The sequence below is a fragment of the Hyperolius riggenbachi genome, chromosome 9, assembly GCF_040937935.1.
Source record: "Hyperolius riggenbachi isolate aHypRig1 chromosome 9, aHypRig1.pri, whole genome shotgun sequence".
Taxonomy (NCBI): Eukaryota; Metazoa; Chordata; class Amphibia; order Anura; family Hyperoliidae; genus Hyperolius; species Hyperolius riggenbachi.
Genome location: NC_090654.1, coordinates 94316779 through 94342550, shown reverse-complemented (window position 1 = coordinate 94342550; position 25772 = coordinate 94316779). Strand labels below are relative to the sequence as shown.

At 44.2% G+C, this 25772-nt stretch overlaps 1 protein-coding gene across 2 annotated transcripts in view; it reads left to right on the top strand.

Moving 5' to 3' along the window:
- The window catches only part of POLR3GL (RNA polymerase III subunit GL), a 34845-nt gene extending 18676 nt beyond the window's left edge, over positions 1-16169 (top strand). For both annotated transcript variants that reach the window (XM_068253226.1, XM_068253225.1), the window contains exons 4-8: positions 234-302; positions 7194-7250; positions 12361-12434; positions 14780-14890; positions 15349-16169. In XM_068253226.1, coding sequence (XP_068109327.1) covers positions 234-302; positions 7194-7250; positions 12361-12434; positions 14780-14890; positions 15349-15435 — 398 coding nt within the window. In that variant the 3' untranslated portion in view covers positions 15436-16169. The remainder of the gene's footprint in view (positions 1-233; positions 303-7193; positions 7251-12360; positions 12435-14779; positions 14891-15348) is intronic.
- The last annotated feature ends 9603 nt before the right edge of the window (positions 16170-25772 follow it).

Sequence of the window (25772 nt, the reverse complement as noted above, 5' to 3'; positions counted from 1 at the left end):
TTATTGTCTTGATTTTTTTTTTTCTTTCCTGTCATGAAGCTGTGAAATCTGCACACTCTGCTTGTCGCACATTTCACAGAAGTGTTGTCCCCTCTCCTTCTCCTGATTGGCCCAGGAACAATTTCTGTCCGCATCTATGTCGTGTTATATTGATTTTCCTCAGGATGACGCAGGCAGTGGCATCTATTTTTATCTTCCTCTTATATATTTTTTTTCCCCTCTCTTTCTCTCAGATGTGGAACGCTACTCTGATAAGTATCAGACGTCTGGACCTGTTGACAATGCCATTGATTGGCACCCTGGTAAGATCTCACCTCTCTCTGCCCGCTTCTATTCAGCGCTGTTAAGAGTGAAATATATCCTCCGACCTGAGAAAGGTTAGGCCTATTACTGCAACTATACTCTCAGTATCCAGATAAATCACTGGGGGCTGGGACTTTAGGTCTGGGTGATATTTCCTTATGGAAGATACTGTCATCTCTAGCTGTGATATGTTTTCAGGCTATGTGAGCTATCTGTTGGCCTCCTAATTACCTTGTCCTTGTAAAGCTTGCTTTTATATTTCATGTTATGGCTTAAATTCACCTGAGACGAAAGGGGGGAAAGGGGATTTTTACTTACATGGGGCTTCCTCAAGCCTCCTGTAGTCTGTCTGTTCCCTCACCATCCTCCCAGTCCCCTCCGTTGTGCTTCTGTGAAGACCACGATCCAGATGGGACTACTGCGCATGTGCAGTCCTGGAGGCATTCTGTGCAAGTGCAGTTACAGTCTTGGCGAACTGCCTACAGGAGCATGATCGGGTGGTGCTCGTGGCCAGGACTGTGTGGCTGGGACCGTGCATGCGCAGTAATCCACGACTCAGCCAAGTCGTGCGCATTACGTGGCACAAGGGAAGGGGTCTGGGAGGACGGTGAGAGAGCAGACAGACAAAAGGGGCTGGAGGAAGCCCCAGATAAGTAAAATTCCTTTCCTCCCTTTTGTCTCTGGTACACTTTAAAGGGACATGAGTGAAACTAACTTTCCCTGCTCACATCTGCTGAAGGCAGTAAACTGTTGACCTGTACTTACGGCCAGTTTTCACTGAGTGCGAATTCACATTTGGAAAATGAATTATAGTACTGGAAGTAATGCAATTTCATATATAGTTTCCACTGACTCTGTTTTATTATAGTCTGTTCCGACAGCTTGCTGCAGATTTTTACACCACTCTGTTTCCCTTGTAATAATTGTCAATTAAGCTAGATGCAAGCTATAATTCGCATGAAAATTTGCATAAAATAACGTATACGAAATGTAATCTTGTGGAAGCACAACCTTAAAGGCAGTGTTCACACTTCATGCAAAAAACGGAATGTTTTTTGCGTTTCTAGGCAAATTTTTGTGCGCAGTTCTTTGCTGCAGGTAATGAAAGTCAATGGGAATTCAAATTTATGATGCAAAACGTACTTCTTTTTTTTTCCGTGCATGCAAAAGCGCGAACGTGGATATTAGCAAAAGTGCAATTCCTTATTGACATTCATTATATGTGCAACAAACGTGTTTTCGCACATTTACAAACGCAGTCTGCTCTCTAGACTCCTGCATGGCCCTCTGCTCTCTAGACTCCTGCATGGCCCTCTGCTCTCTAGACTCCTGCATGGCCCTCTGCTCTCTAGACTCCTGCATGGCCCTCTGCTCTCTAGACTCCTGCATGGCCCTCTGCTCTCTAGACTCCTGCATGGCCCTCTGCTCTCTAGACTCCTGCATGGCCCTCTACTCTCTAGAATCCTGCATGGCCCTCTGCTCTCTAGACTCCTGCATGGCCCTCTGCTCTCTAGACTCCTGCATGGCCCTCTGCTCTCTAGACTCCTGCATGGCCCTCTGTTCTCTAGACTCCTCCTCTGCTCTCTAGAATCCTGCATGGCCCTCTGCTCTCTAGACTCCTGCATGGCCCTCTGCTCTCTAGAATCCTGCATGGCACTCTGCTCTCTAGACTTCTGCATGGCCCTCTGCTCTCTAGACTACTGCATGATCTTCTGCTCTCTAGACTCCTGCCTGGTCCTCTGCTCTCTAGACTCCTGCATAGTCCTCTGCTCTCTAGGCTCCTGAACGGTTCTCTGCTCTCTAGACTCCTCCTCTGCTCTCTAGACTCCTGCATGGTCCTCTGCCCTCTAGACTCCGGTATGGCCCTCTGCCCTCTAGACTCCTGCATGGCCCTCTACTCTGTAGTCTCCTGCATGGCTCTCTGCTCTCTCGACTTCTGCATGGCCCTCTACTCTCTAGTCTCCTGCATGGTCCTCTGCTCTCTCGATTCCTACATGGACTTTTGCTCTCCAGACTCCTGAATGACCCTTTGCTCTTTAGACTCTTGAATGGCCCTGTATTCTATGTATTTCTAAATGTGCCTCTGACCTCTGCATTCCTGCATGGCCCTCTGCTCTCTAGACTCCTGCATGACCCTCTGCTCTCTAGACTCTTACATGGCCCTCTGCTCTCTAGACTCCTGCATGGCCCTCTGCTCTCTAGACTCCTGCATGGCCCTTTTCCGCTCTAGACTCCTGCATGGCCCTCTTCCGCTCTAGACTCCTGCATGGCCCTCTTCCGCTCTAGACTCCTGCATGGCCCTCTTCTTTGGATTTCTAAATGTGCCTCTGGTCTCTGCATTCCTTTGTGGCCCTCTGCTTTATGGACTCTATGATGGCCCTCAGCTCTCTGGACTCCTGCATCTGCTTCCCGGATAACTATTGCAAGTTTGACATTTCCATTCTCTCCTACCTTGTGATTGAGCAGAGTGCACAGCAGCCTGTGGAGTAGCTCATCAAGAGATGTAATATTAATGAAGTCCCTGCTGATTTGAAGGTTCTGCCTGGAGAGCATGCAATCAGGAGAGTGAAGGAGGAACATTTCCCACCTCTCACTAATCATAGATTCTATAGAATAATTTTTATTAAATGCACCTCTTCTCTGCTTTCTCATTGCAGTTAGAGTTACACCTTCTTTAAATAAAACCAGTGATCATGCAGCACTGATAAATCAACCTCCAGGGTCATCTGATAACAACACCATATATCAGCCCACTCGCTTTCCCTTTAGACACTGCCTGTCTTTAAATCAAGCAGAAACACTTCCATATTTTCAGAAGCACTTATAAAGTAACTGCATTTTGTATGCATATAAAAATAGGTAGGCAAGCATACACGGTATTTGCTATTAATCCTAGCAGTGTGTAGTGATGACGTGAAGGGATTGTGTGGTTTTCACTACAAAACTGGAATGTCATATTAAAGTACAATTCCCAGATGAGTGACAATCAAAGACCATCAATCTACACAAGGGCCTGTAGCTAGGGCCCTTGTAAAAAGACCATATGGTGGATAATTGTCTCATAGATACCATTCTATGAGACAATTATCCACCATATATTTGTGAATAAGTGGGCCACTCATTACGCAAGGAGAATCAATAATCTCAGTGATAAGCACTTATAGGGCACGGATCAGAGAAAAAAACAGTTACAAAGGAGTGGCACTAGGGGGCAGCGGTGGCAGAGCAGAATTAATATGGCTTGAAATAGACTTTCGTCCTGGAATTAGATTGTACCTCAAGAGGACAAAGTGGAGGTCTGCATGTTAACGATGCAGCAGGAAATTGTTAAAGTCATTACATTTTTTCTGGAAGAGAACAGCTTCTTAGTGCAGTGGATAGATAAAAATGCCAATAGTTCATATATTTTAGCTCTGTGGCACTTGAAAGACTGTGTCTTTCAGAGACAATAAACCAATAAATGTACTTTAAGTTTTTAAATATAAAATAAAACTGTAGTATGTATGGGGAAAAGGTAGTGGAAGGAGGATAGATACAATTGTTTATCGTCTTTTCAGGCTCACTTATGCTGGGAATACACAATGCAACTTCCTATCCAATCGGTAGGAATCGGGCGATTATTTACAACATGTCCGATCTGTTTCTGATCGATACAAGGGATCAGTTTTGTGAAGTGAAGTTATCATCACAAAATTGATCCCTTTGAATGGGAGCGGTTTGGACATGTACACATGGTACATTTTCCTGTCCAATCGCTCGTTTATCGGATGGCAAATTGCATCATGTGTACCCAGCATTAAAGAGAGCCCGAAGTGGGCTCATAAAATAAAAAAAATAAATGTAGGCTACCTGAGCCGGGGGGGCTGAGCAGATCAGGTAGCAGCAAAATTTGCTACTTCTGTTTGCCACAATGGCCCACTTTCAGTTTTGTGACCTCTCGGTCATGGCCCTGCACATATAGACTGTGTGTCTCTCATCCAGCATGCAGGGAGGCGGTGCGGCAAGGGGCGTGGCCAGGGAGAGAGAGCTGCCCAATGGCAGCTCTGGAAACCCTGCAGGAACGCCCCAGCGGGCATTTTAAGCAGGGAATCCCCTTTTCCCCTATTTTTACCTCTGAGATGGCGACAAATACTGTTGCTAATCTCGGGGGGGCTATAGCGTGGCGGTGGGGAGACAGAGAGCAGCGGTGGGGGGACTGAGAGGCATGTTATGAGGCAGAGAACATGCCTCTGTGTCCCATCTGCCTCCCATGGAACCTCCTTATATGGTATCTGTTCATGTGTCTAGGGACTTTGAATGGTAACTATCCAGTCGGGAATAACTATAAACCACAGAGCCTGCCAATAAAAATCTGAAGGAGCCCACCTCCATAGGACTGAACCTCCCCACCACCCCAAAAGTGGCCAGTATAACATCCCCTGTGCCTACCACCCTTAGCCAGTTTAGCCAGTGTAGTAGCCCCCCATCCTTCATGTAACAAGTATGACTAGTGTGAGACAACCTTGTAAGTATGGAAAGTACAGGGCTCCAAATTCCCTTGGGTATCTCAGCCTGCATGAGGAACAAGGCGCTCAGAAAGCTGAGGAGGGGATACTATTTTTTTTTTGCCCATGGTGGTATCATGTGCCCCCAACTACCACAATGCATGCTGGGAGATGTATTCCTTCAATGTCAGTATATCTCCCGGCTAGGAGATGTATGAATACATCTTCTGGCTGGGATATGTGCTCACGTTAAAGGACTACATATCCAGACATGCATTGCGATGGCTGGGGCCATGTGATTCCGCCGTGGGCACTTCAGACTGCAGGAGTTGTGGGAGGGGAGCTGAAGGAGGACAGCACATAGACGGGAGATGGCTAGGGAGCAGCCCCCCTGCTGTCCCCCAACGGCCCACACCATTTACAGTTCTCCCTCAGAGGGAGTGTAGTTTTGTATATTTAAAAAAAATATGTGCTCAGATCCCTTTAAGTTTGTGATATGTCTTTTGTTTCCACCAGTCTTGAAAACTGTGAAAGACATTAAAAAGATGAATTAACTCCTGAAGGACGAAAAATGTATAGGTCACAAATGTTTTTGTTTATCCAATGCCTAATCTAGTGAAACCTTTACTTTGCTATAATAACATAAAGTGACACACACATGCATTTTTTTCCTTAAAGGGGAACTTCAGCCTAAACAAACATACTGCATTAGTTATGTTAATTAAAATAGATAGGTAATATAATCTCTTACCCACCCTGTTTTAAAAGAAGAAGCAAATGTTTGTGATTTCATGGGGGCAGCCATCTTTTTCATAGGGGCAGCCATCTTTTTGGTTGAAAGGAGGTGACAGGGACCATGAGACACAGCTCCAACTGTCCTGTGTCCTCATCACCCCTCCCAGCTGCATGCGCTAGCCTTCAAATCTCAAATTCAAAATGTAAAAAAAAAAATAAAATGCACCAAATCAGCAGGAGAACAGCAACATCAGAAATCCCATAATGCTTTGCACAGCATCAGGGGAAAATGCCCGGGCAGTTTTCTTCTGTGCAGCTAAAAATGAGGCTTGGGTAAGAAAAACAAACTTCTGATACTGCGAAACTGTGAGGGTCCGTTTCCATTTGAGCCGCACGCGTCTTCCGGGTCTGCAGGGACGCAGACGAATCCTATCAGCCGTGCTATGGGATTTGCAGCCTCCCGCGCCATTTCGTATGGAGATGCCGGCCAAATCGCTAGCGCAAGCGATTCGGCCGGCGGCGCTATTGATCCCTATGGCAGAGTTTCCCGCACGATTTGCCTGCGGGGAAACTCTGCGGATTCGACGCGGAAATCGCACAAGTGTAAACGGGCCCTTAAAGAAACACCAAGCCTTTTCAGTGTTGCTGAGTAGATTTTTAGTGTGGAGGTTCACTTTTTAAAGGGAATCTAAAGTGAAAATATACTTATGATATAATGATTTGTATGTGTAGTACAGCTAAAAAATAAAACATTAGCAGCAGAGGGTTGAGTGTAGTATTGTTTCCAGTACAGGAAGAGTTAAGAAACTACAGTTGTTATCCATGCAAAAGAGCTTCATTAAGCTTTGCCAACAAGAGCGCTGTCTCCTGAAGCTTATCATCTGTCACTGTATTTTGTTTTTTCTTCAGAGTAGAGTTCAAAAGTTCAGCCTGCTCTGTAAAATCATTTAGAATGCTGAGTGTAATGTGTAAACTGCAAATATTAGAGAATGAAGCAATGTTATAAAAAAAAAAGCTATATAACTGAAAATAAAAATGTGAGACTAATTTAATTGCTACTAATGTTCTATTAATTATCCGTACTACACAACCAATTCATCATATCATTTCATCATTTTTTTTTTTCACTTCAGTGTCACTTTAAAGGAGTCATCAAGCTAATTAACCTACCCCCCCCCCCCCCCCATCTACTTACCTGGAGCTTCCTTCAGCCCCTTGCAGCTGACATGTCCCATGCTGCAGCTGCGCTCTCGGCCACCGGCCTGGGGTACCCACCGGTGCAGAGGCCGACCTCTACTGCGCCTGCGCGAGCGCCACTGTCAGTCAATTTCACGTTGTCCGGACTGCACTGCACAGGAGCAGTAGTTTTGCTCCTGCACAGTACAGTCCAGACAAGATGGACTTGATCGACAGCGGTGCTCACACAAGTGCAGTAGAGGATGGCCTGGCGAGACACCGTGCAGGGACCCCGGGCCGGCGGCTGAGAGTGGAGCTGCAGCGAGGGACATGTCAGCTGCAAGGGGCTGGAGGAAGCTCCAGATAAGTAGATCGGGGGGTAGGTTAATTAGCTTGATGACTCCTTTAAGTGAGGTTTCACTCCGGGATCAAATGGACAGTAAACACTGAAGGAAGTTTCAGCCTTTCTAATTTTATTTATTTTATTTTTTCCAGATTGGAAACTGTTACCCCGAGAGCTGAAAATCAAAGTACGAAAGCTGCAGAAAGAGAGTAAGTTGCATCATTGTGTGATCTCCTGTGGAACAGCATGTTGGAAGTTATGAAGTGTATATATAAATCACTAGACCGGGAGACAAGCAAGCTGAGTAACCCATAGCAACTATCCAAAGTCATGTAACTAGAAATCTGGTTGTTATAGGTTGCTGAACTGCAGCCAGCCTCCTGTACTTGCATGTATCGTGTCTCAGCTTGATGATGTCATCAAGCCGAGACCTGGTACATGCAATATAGTAGGCCAGCATCAGTATATGACAGACAGTGCCACAATTGTTGCAGGAACAGTGAAAGGATATTTAGCCACCATGACTTCCTGCTGCAGATCTCTGCAAGGGACCCCCAAAGGACCACTAGAATACCATGGAAAGGGATAAGGGCGCTAGAAGGTCCACTAGACTATCAGTGTAAGATATAAGGGAAATGGAAGGATCATTTGACTACCAGGGAAATGTTTCAAGGGAGGGGGGGGACCACTAAGTTACCAGGGACAGTGTTCTCCCCAGAATTTTTGTTTCCAGCCAGGCGGTATGAAAATGTACCCGGGTGGTGCGCGACGGGGGAATGCAGGGCTAGCACAGCTCTGCATACAGCATAGGAGTAGGATGATGAGGCGAGCTAATGACCAACGGGTGCTTACCAAAATTAGCCGGGTACACTCTGCTAAAAGAGCCTGGGGGGAACACTGAGGGAAAGCTGTAAGATGGACCACTAGATAGCCAGAGAACTATATAAGGGGGAGGAAGACCATTATACTACCAGTTTAAAACTATTTGAAGGGGAGGGTGACCACTAAATCCTAGAGAAAGCTATACACAGAAGGGAAACCAATAGACCACCAGTAAAAGCTATACAAAGGGGTGGGCCACTAAACCACCATGGCACGCTATAAGGGGCAGGTGGGTTACCATTAGACCACCTGGGAAAGCTATAAGAGGAGGGTAGTGTAACGTCGCTCCCACGACACTCCTTCGGCAAAATTGCTCCAATATATCCAATTTATTGATACAGTTATGGGTAGTTTATCGTTCGAAAGTCTGATCAGACATGTTGAAAAGTCTCTGTACAATGAGGGCGGGGCAGAAGTGGTGGGGGAGCGATCGGCTGTAGCGTTACTCTCTATCAAACAGTACAACACTACCAACAATGCTCAGTAGATTTCTGCTGAAATCGCCCAGAATAGAGTGTGCTGTGTATGGTAGGAATAAATCAAATTTCAGGGGGATACAGATGGATGAGCTTGGCATAATCGGCCGATGTCTGGCTAACCTTATTACTCTGGTGGCTGTTCTGCATATCCTCCCCCCTCAAGCTGCCTATCTAGGCTTATTATTGTGTGTTAATAGATTCATTGTCTTGCTTATTAACAATGTACATGACAGCACCAACCTTTCCCTGTAGTGTCTTTAAAAATGAATGCGATCAGTAATAATGCATAAGTAATTTGATAACAGTGCCACCTTTTGGCCAGTCGTGGTACTCATGGATTTATTTTTGTGTGGCTGTTAATATATTACAAACTAACTAATAAGCAAGCAAGTTACATTGTTTGTCCACCTTCCCTTCCTGCACTGAGACCTGCAGTCAGGTTGCAGCTGTCGAATGAAACCGGTATTTTGATTGGTTGCTTTCAGTAGCTACAGCAAAGATATATGTTCCAGATCACAGTCATCTAAGTAATGATGTTACACATACAATGGGAAGCATTAGAGGGGTTTGCAGGATGGTGCAGAGCAGTGGCGGCCCTAGCGTTACATTTTTTGGGGTGGCACAATGGCTGGCTGGTGGGGCCCATTTGGGTGATCAAAATCGATGCTTATATGGCGAGCTTTAGATATTTTTTGTCTAACTCAGATGATCAGATTGGCTACTTGGCTAGTTTGCTGGCAAGCTTTAATCTTTACTTACTAGCAAGCTGCTCCTGTGTGGACAGATCACAGACAAATGATTCCAGCCCCCAGCCTATGTCTAACAACTAGCAAGCAAAGGGAGGGGGAAGAGGCAGGAGGGAGAGAAACACTGTGTGTGTAATTCATTATGTTAGTAGCTAAGAATTTCTGGAGACTAAGCTCTAGTTTATTGGCTAACTTAAATGAAAACCAGTAAACTTTCAACTTGTAAGCCTTCTTCAGACTTCTACTCCTTGACTGACAATGCTAGAACATACAATCCGGAGGTAGAGAGATTTATTTTGCAACTATATAAGTATGATCCATATACATTAATTACAAGAGATCTTGCAAGGATTGTGAGGTATTTATGCCAAATAGATAAGACCCTTGGATTACTTACATAGACTCAGGCTGACATGGAGAGTATTTTACAGACCCTATCCCGTTCACTGTAGGCTGCTGGAGCCTGGAAACCGTTAACTGTATGTTACTGAGCAGGGGGCACTCAGGAAGGGCACAATGATTCCGGGGGGGGCAGTGCCACTGCGTGCCCCAGTGTAGCACCGCTCATGGTGTAGAGGGGCCATCAGAGTAGTAGGCAAAAGCACAGCAGTATTCGGTGTATGTGTACAGGCAGCTAGTAAAGGGGAAACTTCTCTTAGTGATAGGCAGCCATGGGGTTATCACACCTGGGGCAAAATTTGAAGTGCGTAATTGTGCAATTAACCAGGGACAGTTTGGTGCTGATTTAGCATACATAAAGAGCGCTTCTATTTTTCATTTCTCCTCCATTGTTCGCACCACTGCTGGTAGAGTCCAGGGGCCTTTGATAGCCTGATAAATATAATAGATGTCCTTTTGAACTACATGCACCATAAGCCATGTACACATGCTGGTCTGAGCTCAGCCGTGGCACATGATAAAGAACACCATGGCCTCTGGTTCAACCCCATCAACCCCCCCCCCCCCCCCCCCCTCCCTGCATAGCAACTAATGCATTGCTAGCCTGGAGGCTGATGTGGCCATACAGCCTTGGTAGTGCAATGTCGCCCAAGGGATTTCGTACCGATCCCTGCCGGGCGACAGATCCTCAAGTGTGTGTGTGTGTGTGTGTGTGTGTGTGTGTGTGTGTGTGTGTGTGTGGGGGGGGGGGGGGGGGGGGGCGGGGGGGGGCTACATACATATTTGACCTTTGAACTATATGCACCCTAAAATACACCCCCTCGTTTGAAGCCAAGAAGGAGAAGAGCAACTTTGACATTTTAAATACATTGTAGACTATATATACATTCACTAGGACAGCTGTGGCTGTGATCAACACATGTTAGAGGAAATCAGTGCATACCATTTCCATGATCAAATAGCTTTTATTTTGCTAACATTCAGTGAATATTGAGAAACAGTCAAAAAAACTCACATAAGTGGAGGTAGGCGATAAAGGATACTAGAAGTTTCTGGTGCCAAAGAGGTACTCTATTGTCATATATGAGTCCTAAGCAGTAATTGTATATATTAATCGTAACCCTTAGACTGCAATGGACATTTATAGGTGTTCTGTGTATTCGCATCCACATCCCTACATGTAGATTTAGGCAAGACATTTAAAAAAACACAATACTAACATAGCTAGCACTGTCGTGTAGCTTTACAAAAAAAAAAAAATAGCTGGCAGTCTAAGGGTTAATTTATTGTTCACATAAGTAAGTTGACATTTAGCAAGATAAATGCATATAAAATGTTGGCTAGTTAAAACGGTCCTTGTGAATCATTTAAAGTAAACCTGAGACGTAATTAAAAAAAAAAAAGCTTTTTACGTACCTGGGGCTTCAGGCTGTACCAGCCCTTCAGGCTGAACGGTCTTTCGCCATCCTCCTCACTCCTGGATCCTACGGTAGGCGGCCCGGTAAGCTCGCAAGTCGGGGTGTACTGCGCATGGTCGGCCGCACGCCCCCGCCCCATCGCACTCCTGGCTGAGGGAGCACGACGGGGGAGCGCTGACTGGCGGTATTACTGGGCCACCTGGATTCAAGCAAAGGAGGATGGCAAGGGACGGATCAGCCTGAAAGGGGCTGGAGGAAGCCCCAGGTATATATAAAACTTTTCTTTTTTTATTCATCTCGGGTCCCCTTTAAGTGCTTGACACACGATTTGCTGGCCATAAACATGACGCCAAGTGAAACTAGTTCATCAGGCAGCATGGGCCCTGGAGCAGCATCCCCCCCCCCCCCCCCTTTCTCCCCGCAGCCGCCTCTCGTTTTATCTTCTGAGCTTCCTCTAGGATAGTTCCCAGCCGGCCCCCTTGCCTCCGTCCGTCATAAACCCTCAGATCAGCGAGACTCGCGGCTTCTATGCAGATTAAGCAGGAGTGCGACTGCCTGTAGCGGCAATATACAGTACTTACTGTATATCGCCTTTGCCAGGGGAACCGCTGCCCTGCCTCCTCTACACAGCAGCCGCGGGTCGCGCTGATCTGAGGTCTATGATGAAGTGAGGGGGCCAGCCGGGGACTATCCTTTAGAAAGCGGCCGCTGTCTCGGAAGGTAGGATGAGCAACGCCCGTGGGGAGGGAGGGGGGGAGCAGGCTGGCCACCTACCTGGCTAATTTGGACAACTAATACTACCTATACTGGGGCAACTATACTACCTATACTGGGGCAACTATACTACCTATACTGGATAACCTATACTGGGGCAACTATACTACCTATACTGGGGCAACTATACTACCTATACTGGATAACCTATACTGGGGCAACTATACTACCTATACTGGATAACCTATACTGGGGCACCTATACTTGCTTTATATACTGGGGCACCTATACTGACTACCTATACTATGGCAACTATAACTGGCTACCCTATACAGGGAGCACCTATACCTGGCTACCTACCTATACCACGGGTGAAAATTTGTGAGTGCTGTGCATTCATTCCAAATCAGGGGAAGGGGGGGGTTGGGTTGGGTCATCCTCACAAGTTTGCCTCAGGCAGCGAAAAGTCCAGAAGCGGCCCTGGCCAGAAAGCTGCTTCCTCAGAGGTCCACCGTGAAATTCACATTTCATCCTTAGCTGATAACAAAAATAGCAGTCTGGGGTTGAGTAAACCTCATCTTAAAAAAGTAGCAAGGAGAGTAAAACAATTGTTGTAGAGGGAATCAAATGTAGCGATGTTGTTTTTCCACGTACAAACTAACTCTCTCCTCTTTTCTGCAGAGTCCACCGTCATCCTGCCTAAGCACAAGCAGAGGATTCCGCTAGATAAAGAAGAGATCATAAAGAAATTGGAGGTAAGGGCTCCTTGCAGCTATGTATGTGCATAGCTATACACAATAATAGTGGCCAGTGAAGCCATTTATCACACTAATGGACTGGTATAGAGGATTAAAAGTTAGAAGGGGTCCAGGGCAGGTTCTAGATGCAATGTCGCCTCAGAGCGAAATTCACCTGGTGAGCTCCCCAAAAAGCACCTCCCCCATAAACGGCATTAGGGGTCATTTATTTCTGACAAATACCGCCTGCCCCTCCTCCCCACCACCACCAAAATAAAATTGGGGGCAGACCTGGGGAGGGGACCCTGGCAGTGGCCCTGTGGCAGTTGCCCAATTTGCCCCATGGAAGTACCAGCCCTGGGGCCAGCTTGACCTTTACAAATAAAGCCTAAATTTGCATACAACTTCATCTGCCTATATTGCTGAAACAACTTATCATTATGACATGCAGCTTTTACTTGGGGAAGTCACGGATTACTATGTTATTATTATTGTTATTATTAATATTACACTGTATCGTCAAAGGGAGCAGAGCCAATCTGCGGGGAAATTGCGCCGCTGCCATCCAACCCATATACAGAGTGACTGAATCCCCGGCTACAGATCTGTAATACTCATTTGGTGGAGTTTTTCTTTCTAGCCTGTTTGCATCATTCTGATTCCACAATTTCTATAGAAAAAAAACCTGTCAGCACACACAGTCTTAGCATATTTTACGTGCAGTTCTGGACCTGTTCTAGTAAGCGTGGGAATAATAAGCTGACAATAACAATTGCCACAATTTCTCCTGTCACATCCTCCTCTCGGCTTCCTCCCAGCAGCCATGATTGCTGTATCATTAGACTGTTCATCATCCCCTCAGACAATGCACACGCCTAATTGTTTTCTCTCAGTGCAGCTGCCAGACAAGAGAGCGACTCTCTTCAGCGATAGCTAGCTGTATATTGTGACAGTGATTGTTGACTCGGCTATGATGCTTCTCTGTTCATTTTTAACGCGGACTTATCAGTAGAATTACAGGCCTCACCCACACCATTGCCTTAAAGTGAACCTGCCGTGCTTCTCAGAGTATTTAAACAGACTATTTAGCGCATAACAAGAGGCTAAGTGATTATTGATCATTGATTTATCACAGGAGACTGAGTGGCGTACATTTAATAGAAGTGCCTGGTAATTTGTGCGCCAGATAATGCCAATAATTACAATATTAGTTATGTTACCACTATGCTACTATAAGCTTCCCTAACCTAAACCTCACATTAACCCTTTCCTCCTCTACCTATGCTTAAAGCTGACCTGCACTCAGAACTTCCTCTCTGCGCTAAAAGATAAGCAACAGCCTAATAACCTTTAAAGAAAAACATTTATTTGTTACAGTTTGCAGAACCCGTGCAATAAATCTTCAGTATGTCTACTTCCTGATTTCATGGAAGCAGACAAAGGGTTAACATCCTGTGTTTACATATTAGCTGCGTGTGCTGAGGGCTGCCGAATGTCTGTGCTGGCACAACCATGAGATCAAATTACACCTGTGATTAGTTGAAGTTGAGGGGGAATTAGACAAGCTTTTCTCTTTAAAAACACACGAGGCGCATTTCTCTCTATTTTCCTTGTGCCCATCAGTTCAGGTCCACTTAAACGTTCACTTCCCTACCTTCACCTTAACACTACACCCCCCCCCCCCCTTCCATTTACACCTAACATTAACCCCCCCACCTATGCCTAACACTAAGCACTAACACCTCTCCCCACCATATCATGTTTGTACCATGATTGTGCTAAATGCATATCAGCGTTTTCATACACTTGTAAGCAGAATATAACATTATGGGCCTGATTCACAAAGCGGTGATAACTGTTATCACGTCTAAAAGACTTTAGGTGTGATAAGCTTTGCACCGCTGAGTTAGCACTGATTTGTGCTCTTTATCGCGCGCAAAGTTTTGCGCGTGCAATCGCGTAACTCCGGGCGCAGTGCCCATAGGGCTTAATGGGCGCATCGCGCGCACTGCAACGCGCAAAATTCGCGCGAGTTTCTTCTTATCATGCCTAAACTGAGTTTAGGCGTGATAAAGGGCTTTTCACTGGCGTGCAAACACTTTGCACCGCTTTGTGAATCAGGCCCTATGTGTTTAGAAAGCAGCAATGCAAACAGACTTGCCATTTTTGTTTTCGCACTTGTGTATTGGGCATGAACAATGACTGTTGTTCCCCATCCACATCATGTTCTCCAGATTACCTTTGAATGTGGTTTGGCTGTGAGCACACTTAGTTAATGGTCTGTTATATAGTGGCCCTGCCTGCACAGTCCTAGTGGAAGTAGTCGGGACTCTTTACACAACTATGTTGTCTGTATTCCATAGAATCTTGAGAAGAAAGAGGAAGAAGTAAGCTCCTCAGAAGAAGAAGAGAATAAAGAGGAGGAGGAAGATAAGGAAGAAGAGGAAGATTATGATGAAGAGGAACATGAAGAGGTGAGAAATACAGATTACGGTCATGGCTGTCTTTCAGTAAATCTCAAACACTTGTGTAGACCAGGGAAGCATAATAACCCACATCACGTTTTTATTCTTGTCCCTCATTTCCTTTCCCCGGTATCATAAGGTGCTAAGATGGAGTCTCTGGGAAAGAAAGTGCTGGAAACATTTCACAAATGGGGTCACAGAAAGCGCTAAAAACCTAAACGCCTTGTTCTAAAATGTTCCATAATATCTAGAATTATTTTTATTATAGCAGTTACCTGCAGCGGCAGTGTTTGCATAGTTAGCAGGATAGCCATAAAGATTGGACTCGCCAGAAATTCTACCTAACATTTGTAATGTGCCTGGAAAAACAGACCTTGGCTTGTAACGCTGTAGAGACAGAGGCATGTGTGATCTTTTATTAGTCAGCCCAGATGTACCTGACCACTCCTGTGTTCCTTTGTTTCTAGGAGACAGACTACATTATGTCCTATTTTGATAATGGAGAGGACTTTGGCGGTGACAGTGATGACAACATGGACGAAGCTACGTATTAATTGCAAAGCCTCTATGAGGAAGCGTTGTCCCCATTTTTCTCTTCTTCGGATTGAGCCCAGCATCTGAATGTTCATCCATGGAACTATCTCGGAATATTTTAATAGTAATAATAATTTTTATCTGTCTGGTTTTAATGACACCAGTTTTTAAAAGAAAAAAAAAAAAAAGCTAATGCTGGGAAATAACTCCTGTCCCAATAGGTATGGGATATACTGTGAGTTTATAAATGTGAAAACCGGTATGAACTTTCATCAGTAAAAGCCTTTGTCAGCTGCCTGGCCGGTATGGAGGCCAGCCTGTAGTATCTGCCAATTCTGGTACTCTTGATAGTGTCAGTAGGAATGGGCAGCAAACCTGGAGCGACAGATAGGGACGACAATTGTGAGCATTAGTGATGAAAGTGCAAAGAAAATTGTGGCAAAAGTGGAGCATTTGCTGAGCAGGAATCGGCAATGACATGCAGATAATTCCAAGTTTGATGCAGAATTGCTCAAATTTGTATGCAAACTTATGCAACTTGAAAATGGACCAATCAAACGAGGTAAAGGTGATATTCGATTGGTCTGGTTTCAAGCTGTGTAAATATGAAAACTTTTCCATAATTCTGCATCATCACCATCTCTTTTATTGAGAGCTACCAATCAGGATCTTTGTTTTATTTAAAGGGGCACTATGGTGAAAAATTGTAAAATTTTAAATATGTGGAAACAGACAAATAAGAACTATGTTTTTTCCAGAGTAAAAGGAGCCATAAATTACTTTTCTCCTGTGTTGCTGTCACTGACAGTACGTAGTAGAAATCTGACAGAAGTGACAGGTTTTGGACTAGTCCATGTCTTCACAGAGGATTCTCAGCAAGGCTTTTATTCTTTATAAAGATTTTCCCTAAAAAGGATTTAAGCAATGATGCTGGCCAGCTTCCCTGCTCGCTACACTGGGTTTTTTTTTTTTGGCAGTTGGACAGAGCAACTGCCATTCACTAAGTGCTTTTGAAAGCAAATAAATCCTTGAGGATCCCCTGAAGAGATGGGCTAGTCCAAAACCTGTCACTTCTGTCAGATTTCTACTACCTACAGTAACTGACAGCAACATAGTAGAAAAGTAATTCATGGCTAATTTTACTCTGGAAAAAGGTACTTCTTATTTGTATATGTTTGCACATATATTACATTACATTTAACAATTTTTTTTCGCCATAGTGCTCTTAACAGCTAAACAAAATGATTGGTTGGTTTAGGCAGCTGCTTCACTTTTCCTGCAGCATTTTTTTCTTTCCTGTACCTTTCTATCTCTTGGAATTAGCTTGAAATGGACTTCCACCATAATTTTCCCAGACTGCACTACCTTCTCCTTTTTGACAGTATAGCTGGTGCTGGAGGAGATCAGTTCCAGGCTGAACTGAAAGAGGATTTTTCCAAAGAAGTGTCAGTAGATAATATTTCATATTTGAATGCCAATTTTGGTGGTGTGTTTTTAAGTATCAATACAGTTATTTTTTCATTCTTTAAAATTTCAAACAAAACATTTTAAAAAAATATTTTTTTTTTCACTATTTAAGAAAATATTTTGTTTTTAGTCCCTTTTCTGTTTTGAAGATCTGTCTTTTTATTGTCTGAATGTTTATTTATGATATTTCTCTTCACTTCCTGTCCAGTTTTGCTGTGAGTTGAACCTCCTGTTTCCTGCTCCACAGGGATCAGCCTTTGGAACGTTGCATTAGCCATGCATAGGCAGCTGTGCAGTGACCACATGGGCTTTAGTCCTGATCAAGGCAGGACTTATACTTTTTACCACCTCTAGGCCAACTTGCAGCTCTCCTTTCATGTGCAGCGCCCCCTCCTATTTCTTGTGCAGTCCCCTTTTCCATGCCCAACATTCATCTACTGCAACCCCCTTCAGATATCTACAGATCCTTTGGGCAGCATCTCCCTATTTCCATATGCTGATCCTTATTTGCAACCTATGATTCCGTTTGCAGCCCCCTCTTCCATATGCAGCAATCCCTTTCACTTCCCGCCACTTGGTCAGCCAAGGCCCGGGTCTTTGTGGCGTTTCCAGAAATCTGGCCTTGGTCTTATGTTATGCATAATTTGCATGTTCACTCACTCGGCAGAAGTTATGCATTATGGGCATCTCTCCTTGCTCCCATAAAGCTGAGTAATTGAATATGCTTTCTGTTTTAAGAAGGCAAGTACAGATGCAAAAGCTGATTTATCTACAGAGGTTCAGCTATAGCTGTGGCAAAAATGGATCAGTGGCCCAGAGTAAACCAAACAGTATGGATGTTTTTTGAGATGCAAATAATGGTCAGCTGATGCACAGTTATGCAGGAACCAATCAAATTTCACCTCAGCTTCACCTCAGTATCGATTGGTCTGTTTTCAGGCTACCTACATTTTCATACAAATTTGCACAACTCTGCATCAACTCAGAATTATTTGCCTCTCCCTGACTATCCCTACTGATCAGTTTCCACATTTTTAATGAAACCAGGATTCTGATTGGTTGCCGCGAGCAACTGCTTTATTTTGCACAAGGTACCTTAGCTCTTGTTTCTGATCATTCTCCCAAGTTGGTGTTCTAGAGCTGCTCGGTTAGTCCAGCCTTCATAGTTCTATGGGCTGAATTATGAAAGCTGGCATTGGACTGGCAGCTGGGAGAGAAGAAAACTGATCATTCCTTAGTCAGTGTTATACCAGCATATATTTCCACAGTGGATAACTTGAATATGCTAAAGTGCACCTGAGGGTTAAAAAAATATATTTATTTATCTTGATGCTGTATAGCATCTTCAGACTCCTCCAGGACCCCTTATTGTGTGTGGACTCCCTTCCTTCTTGCAGCCTGCATTCGTAGCTGCGTCTGAGCCAGCGAATGCGCAATCCACTCCATGCACCCTCTTGTATTATGCACCCATAGCCGAGAGAGTCCTGGACATGTGCAGTTCAGAAAGTGACAGAACTGCGCAAGCCCAGGATGCTCTCGGCCACGGATGCAACAAATGGCTACACACGAGTGCATACAGAAAGGGCATGTGGATAAGAAGCGCGTGCGCCCTGGAGATCCCACCAGATTTATGAACAGGGTATACGGCACCAACACTGATAGGAGGCTGAATGCAAAAAGGAGCCTGAAGGGGTCTGAAAAGCCTATAGATCATCTAGGCAAGTATGTTTTTAAAACTTTTCCCCCTCAGTTTGACTGAGGACCTTGGAATAGTTTGTCTGTTGTTTCCCCTTTCTTGCAGATTTAGAATTTGTAAATATTGAATGTACATTTTTATGCTTTTTAAAGAAAATGTATGATGACTTTTTTTTTATTGTATTAGCAAAAATGTTTAAACTATAAAAAAATGTTTGGTTGAATTGTATTTTAGGCCTAAATAATCTGAGTGCTGGAATGCAACAAGCCAGCAGAGGGCGATGTTGTATAACACAAGTTGGATTTTTAGTAATGCAGACCAGTTTTTTAGAAATTCCAGTCTAAGTCATTATCAAGGCTGCCCAGCAAGGAATGTAATGAAGTGCAGTATCCCATAGCAACCAAATGTCCCCTCTTAAAGGAAACTACAATTTTGTTGGAAAACTGATGGAATATTTATCAGGGCTACACAACCCATTTTGCAATGTAATGTTATAACTTTTTTTTTAGCCTTTGCATTCCTAGTCTGCAGCCAGCTATGACTTTCCAGACATGGAAGGTGATTGACAGATAGTCAATGAGATGCTAATTCTTCCAATTTGCATGCAAATTTAATGCAGATTTTTCTAAAGCTTGAAATTGGGCCAATCCAAATTGGGAGGAATGCATGTAATTAACCCAGCTGACCACCATTTTCACTTAAGCTGAGATATTAATCTGTAGTCATATCCAGTTACCACTTTTCTATTCAGGTGCTCCATCATCTCATACTTCCTACAACTGAAAGACAATTGGTTGCTATAGATTGATGCTCTTTTGCCCTGCTTTACAAAATAAGTCTGCAGATTTGCTGTAGGGATAAAATTAATATTTTATGTTCATTTGTGTTATACTGCTCTTCTCAGCCTGTGGTTTTATACATTATATAATATTTAAAGTGAACTCCCACCATTTCACTACAGAAAATAAAATAAAAAATAGTATAGAAAACATGTTTTCAGTGTGTTAATCCATTTTATTTAACGTGTATAGCTAGCTTCCTAGTTTGCTGCATATTTGAAATTTAGGCCATACTTTTAGGCCACACCACACTTTTAAAGGATAAAACAGAGAAACTGAGAGCCCAGTATAGTGTAGTATGTATTGGAACCAGGAGGAGCAATGATAAGTAAGTATTATACTCACAAATATGGGTTACCGCATAGGCAACCACTGTATAGGCAGGTGGGGAGATTAGACCTGTCCCCACTCAGGAATAAGATGTCGCTCTCTGAAGAAGGAAAAGAGGGTGTAACACCCTTCCACCAGGGTGGAAAACTTTGACAATAGGATGTACAGAGGCCCCAAAAAGTTAAAAGTACGCTAAAAGGTTTTAGATATTCGGGTGGCGGTGGTGGACCGGTCACTCCAAAAAGGACATGAAGTCGTCGCTTGAGAGAGAGACAATTTAATCACATACTCCACGAACAAATCGCAACGCGTTTCACGGGCGCAATCCCGCTTCATCAGGCATTAAACATACGGAGTATCACACGGCTAAAGGTCCAATCACACGGCTAAAGGTCCAATACACGCTTGCCACCTCTGTTAAGACCTCTGTGACAGAGGTGCCAAGCGTGTATTGGACCTTTAGCCGTGTGATACTCCGTATGTTTAATACCTGATAAAGTGGGATTGTGCCCGTGAAACGCGTTGCGATTTGTTCGTGAAGCATTTGATTAAATTGTCTTTCTCTCAAGCAATGACTTCATGTCCTTTTTGGAGTGACCGGACTACCACCACCACCACCCAAATATTTAAAACCTTTTAGCGTACTTTTATCCTTTTGGCGCATCTGTACATCCTATTGTCACACTTTTAAAGGAAACCAGAGACCAATTAAAAAAAGTTTTATACATACCCTTCCTCCAGCCCCGTGCGCACGGATCGCTCCCATGATGCCGTCCTCTCCTGCCTGCAGCTCCGGTATTGGGTCCGGTTAGTTCTGCCAGTTGCGGTCAGTCTGTGCAAGAGAAGTGCACCCTCTACGTTTCTCTCCGGCGGCCACCAGAGAGATATGTAGAGACTGGCGCAGACTGGCCGCACCTGGCAGAACTAATGGAACCCAATATCGGAGCTGCAGGCAGCCGAGGACTGTGGCGTGGGAGCGATCTGTGTGAATGGGGCCAGAGGAAGCCCCAGGTATGTATAAAACATTTTTTTTTAATTGGTCTCTGGTACACTTTAAGTGTGCGCTGTGTTACCCTGTTTTACTGCAGGGTAACACAATGGCAATGCAAGGCAATGGGGCCTTTTACACTTACCGCATTGTATTGTGCTGGAAGCTTCCGAATCGCTGCCGAACCAATGCAAAGTCTGCATCGTGTTACTGTATGACTTCTGTGGCAACGGACTCCATTGGAGTCAATGGGCGATGCAGGAATTTAATCAACGGGAGCACGGTGCATTACAGTGCACATGTGCGGAGAGACGGGAATTCTAATCACGTACTTCCTGCCTAGCAGGGAGTACGTCACTGAGCCGCAGGCGGCGCTATGCACTGTTGCCGCACTCTGCTTCAGGGTCATATGTTATTTTTGTGCTGCGTTATTGATATGCGACATAAGATAAATGTACATGTACAGTGCCAAGCATACATAAAACTAAGCTGTGTTCCTTTTTTTTCTTTTTCTGCCTGAAAGAGTTAAACATTCAAGTAAGTGACATTCTCTCTCTACTCGGGACTTAGTTAGACTAGAGCGCAAATGATCCTTATAGGAACCAAGTTATAAATACTTAATTTTCTTATGTATATTATAGAAGTTTAATTTTTTTATTTTGTCTTCCCCAAATCCTGAGCATACAGCAAGGAAAAAAGGATGGGCAGATCAACAGGACTGTTTAGGGCTCTTTCACAGTAGGAGCTGAGCGGTGCGTTTTGACGGTAAGCTGGGTAACATTGAAGTCTAAAAAATATATATATAAAACTGCGCTTAGGAATATAAGAACATCCACACACAACGACGTGGATCGCGTACACACTATTGCTGTGATAGACAATATATAAAGGACTACTTTCAAATGTCCGCGCTCACAGTTAAAAGAACCACATAGGGGCTAAATGGCCTCACTCGGACAAACCATAACTATGTAAGGGTAACAGCTCTGAGAGATGGCCGCTGAAGGTTATCCGGTTTTGTATTATAGTTATTTTATTTTTTAATACTTTTTTAATGGGGATCAAGCAGGATCTTTGATTTTATGTTTGCGCTGAAGGGAGAGGGAGGAGCGAGGGTGCGCTTTTTAGATGCCAGTCTAACGTACGCCGGCAGCCCCTGATGAGTCATTGTATGGCGAAATGCATAGGGCGGAGCTACGGCGTACGTGACTGGTGAGCTGGAGGACGGAACGAGATAGTGTGGCTAACGCGGATCTGAGACGGCATTTTGCAGAGCGGTTACCCGGGGACCACGTCTGTTATACACGCTTGTTAACCACCTATACTTGTGAGTAGGGCTGAACGAAAAATCGTTTTTCGATCGAAATCGCGATCACGGAAATGACGATTCCGTGATCGCCATGGCAACGATTTTTACCCCCTCTGCATTCAGGCCAGCAGTCCACTGTCCCAGTCTGTTTAGCGGCGGTTTGCGGCGGCTCAGCACCAGCGTTCGTCACTCGTTTTCCGAGTGCAGCTGGCTCACTCTCTCCCCTAACTTCCGCCGAGTGTGTAGCCAATCAGTGCAGTGGGCGGCAAACAGTCGCCGCCCACAGGCTCTCACTCGTGCGGCTCACTCCTCCCAACATCTCCAGAGCATTAGCTGGGCGTGCGGCAGACCCCGCCCACAAGGCTGTCAATCACCTTGTATTACGAGCGGCTGACTCCGCCCACATCTGCTCTCACACTCTGTCCCCACGTCTCACTCCTCGCTCCCACCCAGACCTCCACATCATAAGCTGGGGAGGTGGCAGGCTGAGTCTTCTGATTGTTGACAATCACCTTTTGTGATTTGTGTCACTTAAGTGGTGTGATGGGCAGCAGACTGGCTCTCACTAGGCAACTCCCTCCTCCCCTGTGCTTAAACATCATTTGCTAGGCGGGCAGCAGACTCCGCCCACATGCCAATCAAACTGTAACATGGGCAGCAGACTCCGCCCAAACTCCTGTCATTCAAGCCTCTGCCAAGCTGCACAGTGTGTCAGCGTGATGATGACTGCTGTGTGACTGACTGGTGTTCTTTCTGCATTCTGCAAAGCTGCAGTGGGGATACTGTGAAACTAAGGTGCTATTCCTTAGCTGTTCCTTAGTTACTGTGCACATTGTTAAATTAGTGATAAAGCTTGATTTGAAGAAAATCGTGAATCGAATCGAAATCGCAATTTCTGACAGAAATCGTGTGATTCAATCTTTTCCCAAAATCGTTCAGGCCTACTTGTGAGTGCATTACTTTTTATCTATTAAACTCAAGTTGATTTTACACTATATCAGCGCTCTCTAGTTTCAGTGGCTGCGATTTGGAGGATCTCAAGTTGAGTCTGCTACATGAGCTTTAACCCCCAATGCTGATATACTTACCTCCGGGATATAGGAGGTTGATAGGGTGAGTGCGGGCACGTGGGGGGGTGTCCTGGCACTTGTGAGTGGGTTGAGGTGACAGAGATTTTAACACGTGGATGTGGTGTTGGAAATAACAACTGTGTATGCAGTTTTACGCTATGTCCTTTTTCTCTATGCTTTTTACATGCACCTGACGTGAAAGTTTTTGGCCGCAAGTAGTGAAGGCTTCAGTATACTGTGGATTCCATCTCAGGACTTTTGGACTGGTTATGGTTTGTCCGATTGAGGCCATTTAGCCCCTATGTGGTTCTTTTAACTGTGAGCGCGGACATTTGAAAGTAGTAACATTGAAGTCTATTGACTTTCATGTTACCTTTCACATTAGACAAAGCGTTCCAGAACGCTACCTTGTAACGCATTTTGGTGCTTTTAATCAACCAGCGCCGGCGTTTTCCCGTCGGATGAATTAGAACTAACACCGATCAGCGGCGAACCGCAACTTCCCAACTTTCTGCCGTAGGTCATAACGCGTGCACCAAATCTGGTTCCTGCACGTCTTATGTAATGTGAAAGAGGCCTTAGGAGACTTAATAGTCATAAGGTAGCTTCTAAGAAGTAGGTAATTCGTTTTCCATAAAAGCATACATTTATTAGGTACAACCATAGTAACAAATCGCATATAAAAAAACACAACTGCATGTTATTTTCCACTTAGCAGTATTGTATACATGCATTTTCCCATATGCCATAGGAAATTATTATAAGGCATTCTACCCTTTCTCTAAAGCATACTTGTCAAACTCCTGCCCGTGGGCCAAATTTGGCCCTCTGAGCCATCAAATTTGGCCCTTAAGTGGTTTGTCCACTTTATATTATGTTTGACCCACTCTAGACCACCAGGGAATCTATATTGCAGGGTAAACCCTAAATCATCAGGGGAGTAATAATACTACCACCAAAAAGAATAATTGGTGGCAAAAAAAACAAGATATAGATCATTTAGTTGTGATTAGTAGTGATAAAATTATTGGGGAATGAATGGGAGGAGTGCTGACAGGTGACAAATGCTCTGGTTTTTAAGGGGAAAAACCTGTGGTAGGGAAGTGGTTAATATGGCTGTATGCGGTAGGACTTGCAGCACCCAGAGTTACAGACTACCCAACAAGCTCATGTTAAACTAGAACTAGGAGTGTGTTAGGTGCTGAACAAGACCAAAAAGCCTAACAAACAGAGGTTTGCCTTAGGTTGGCCACTAACGGTCCAATTTCTAGTGCAAAATCGTCGAGCGATCAGAAATTCTGATCGGATTGGTTGTAAATAATCACCATTGGTGGACACAATCGATTATGAATGAGTGAAAAAAATGTCGCCCGAATGAATTTTCGTCGAACGAAAATTTGGATTTTCTTGGCGGTCGTGATAGATAGGAAGCAATGATTGGTTAGTTGATGGTGTAGTGAATGATTTTTCGTCCGATCAGAATTTCTGATCGCTCAAACGATTTTTCGCTAGAAATTGGACCGTTAGTGGCCAGCTTTACAACAGAAGGTATTAGTGATAATTCAGTTTGATGTGAGCTATGTCTGTTATGTCTTCGGAATGGATAGTGGCTGACTGTGAAACTTAACCTATCGAGTCGAATATTCTATATCCACCTTGACCTATATGAAGACTGTAAACATATTACTTTAATTGGAGACAGACAACACTAATATGCTGTTATGTAGATAGTATAGTTTAGATTGGTTTAATGTTTAATGGTTAATACCTGATTCGGTATATGAATATTAATATATGCTCAAAGAAATATATTAATAATATTAAGCTATTCTTATAGCTATATGGTCTATCAAGGTTTGAAAATTTGATCAAGGTACAAAAGTTGGCATATATTTACAAATACAATCTTATGTCTTAATCCTTGAGGTGCGTATACACATGCGACTATAGTCGTTTGAAACGATCGTTCCCCGATCATTTCAAACTACGATCGTTTAAAAAAAAGCAGCCAACGACCATTAAGTCTAACGACGGACGAGCTAGAGCGTTCAAAACGAACAATCTATCTTGGCGGATTTTTTCCAACAACGATCGTTTGCAAAAGTAGTACATCGTTGGGAACGGTCGTTCGTACTAGGCTTGACATGCGCATTTCACTATTTCTCCATGGAACTTTTCATTTTTATGCGCAAGCGCAATAGTTGCTTTCTGTGATGTAACGTTCGTTCTAACGATCTGATCGTTACACACCTTTTAAAACTAACTTTACTTAGGTCGTTCTTTCATCAATTAAAAGTTCGTTCGTCGTTGACAACGAACGATCGTTGTCGCATGTGTGTACGTAGCATTGGTAACCCTCGCTCTGGAGGTTCACCACATCAGAAACAATGTGGTTAGCAAATGGACACTACCCAGCCCCCGGGATCTCTGTAGGGCGGTTCACTCCCCCATTTCCCGGGAGTTGGAGTCCTTAATAATGCTCCACATAATTTCTCAGACTAACCACTGCAAGATATACAAAAGATTGTACCAGATTATATACCTTTAAGGCCAACATAGATGTTATTTGTTCGTGAGTCCTAGTTCGTGTTCAAACAACCCAATACAACTTGTTTAAATTGTTCAGTGACAGCAAATTATAAATACCAAGACAACAGT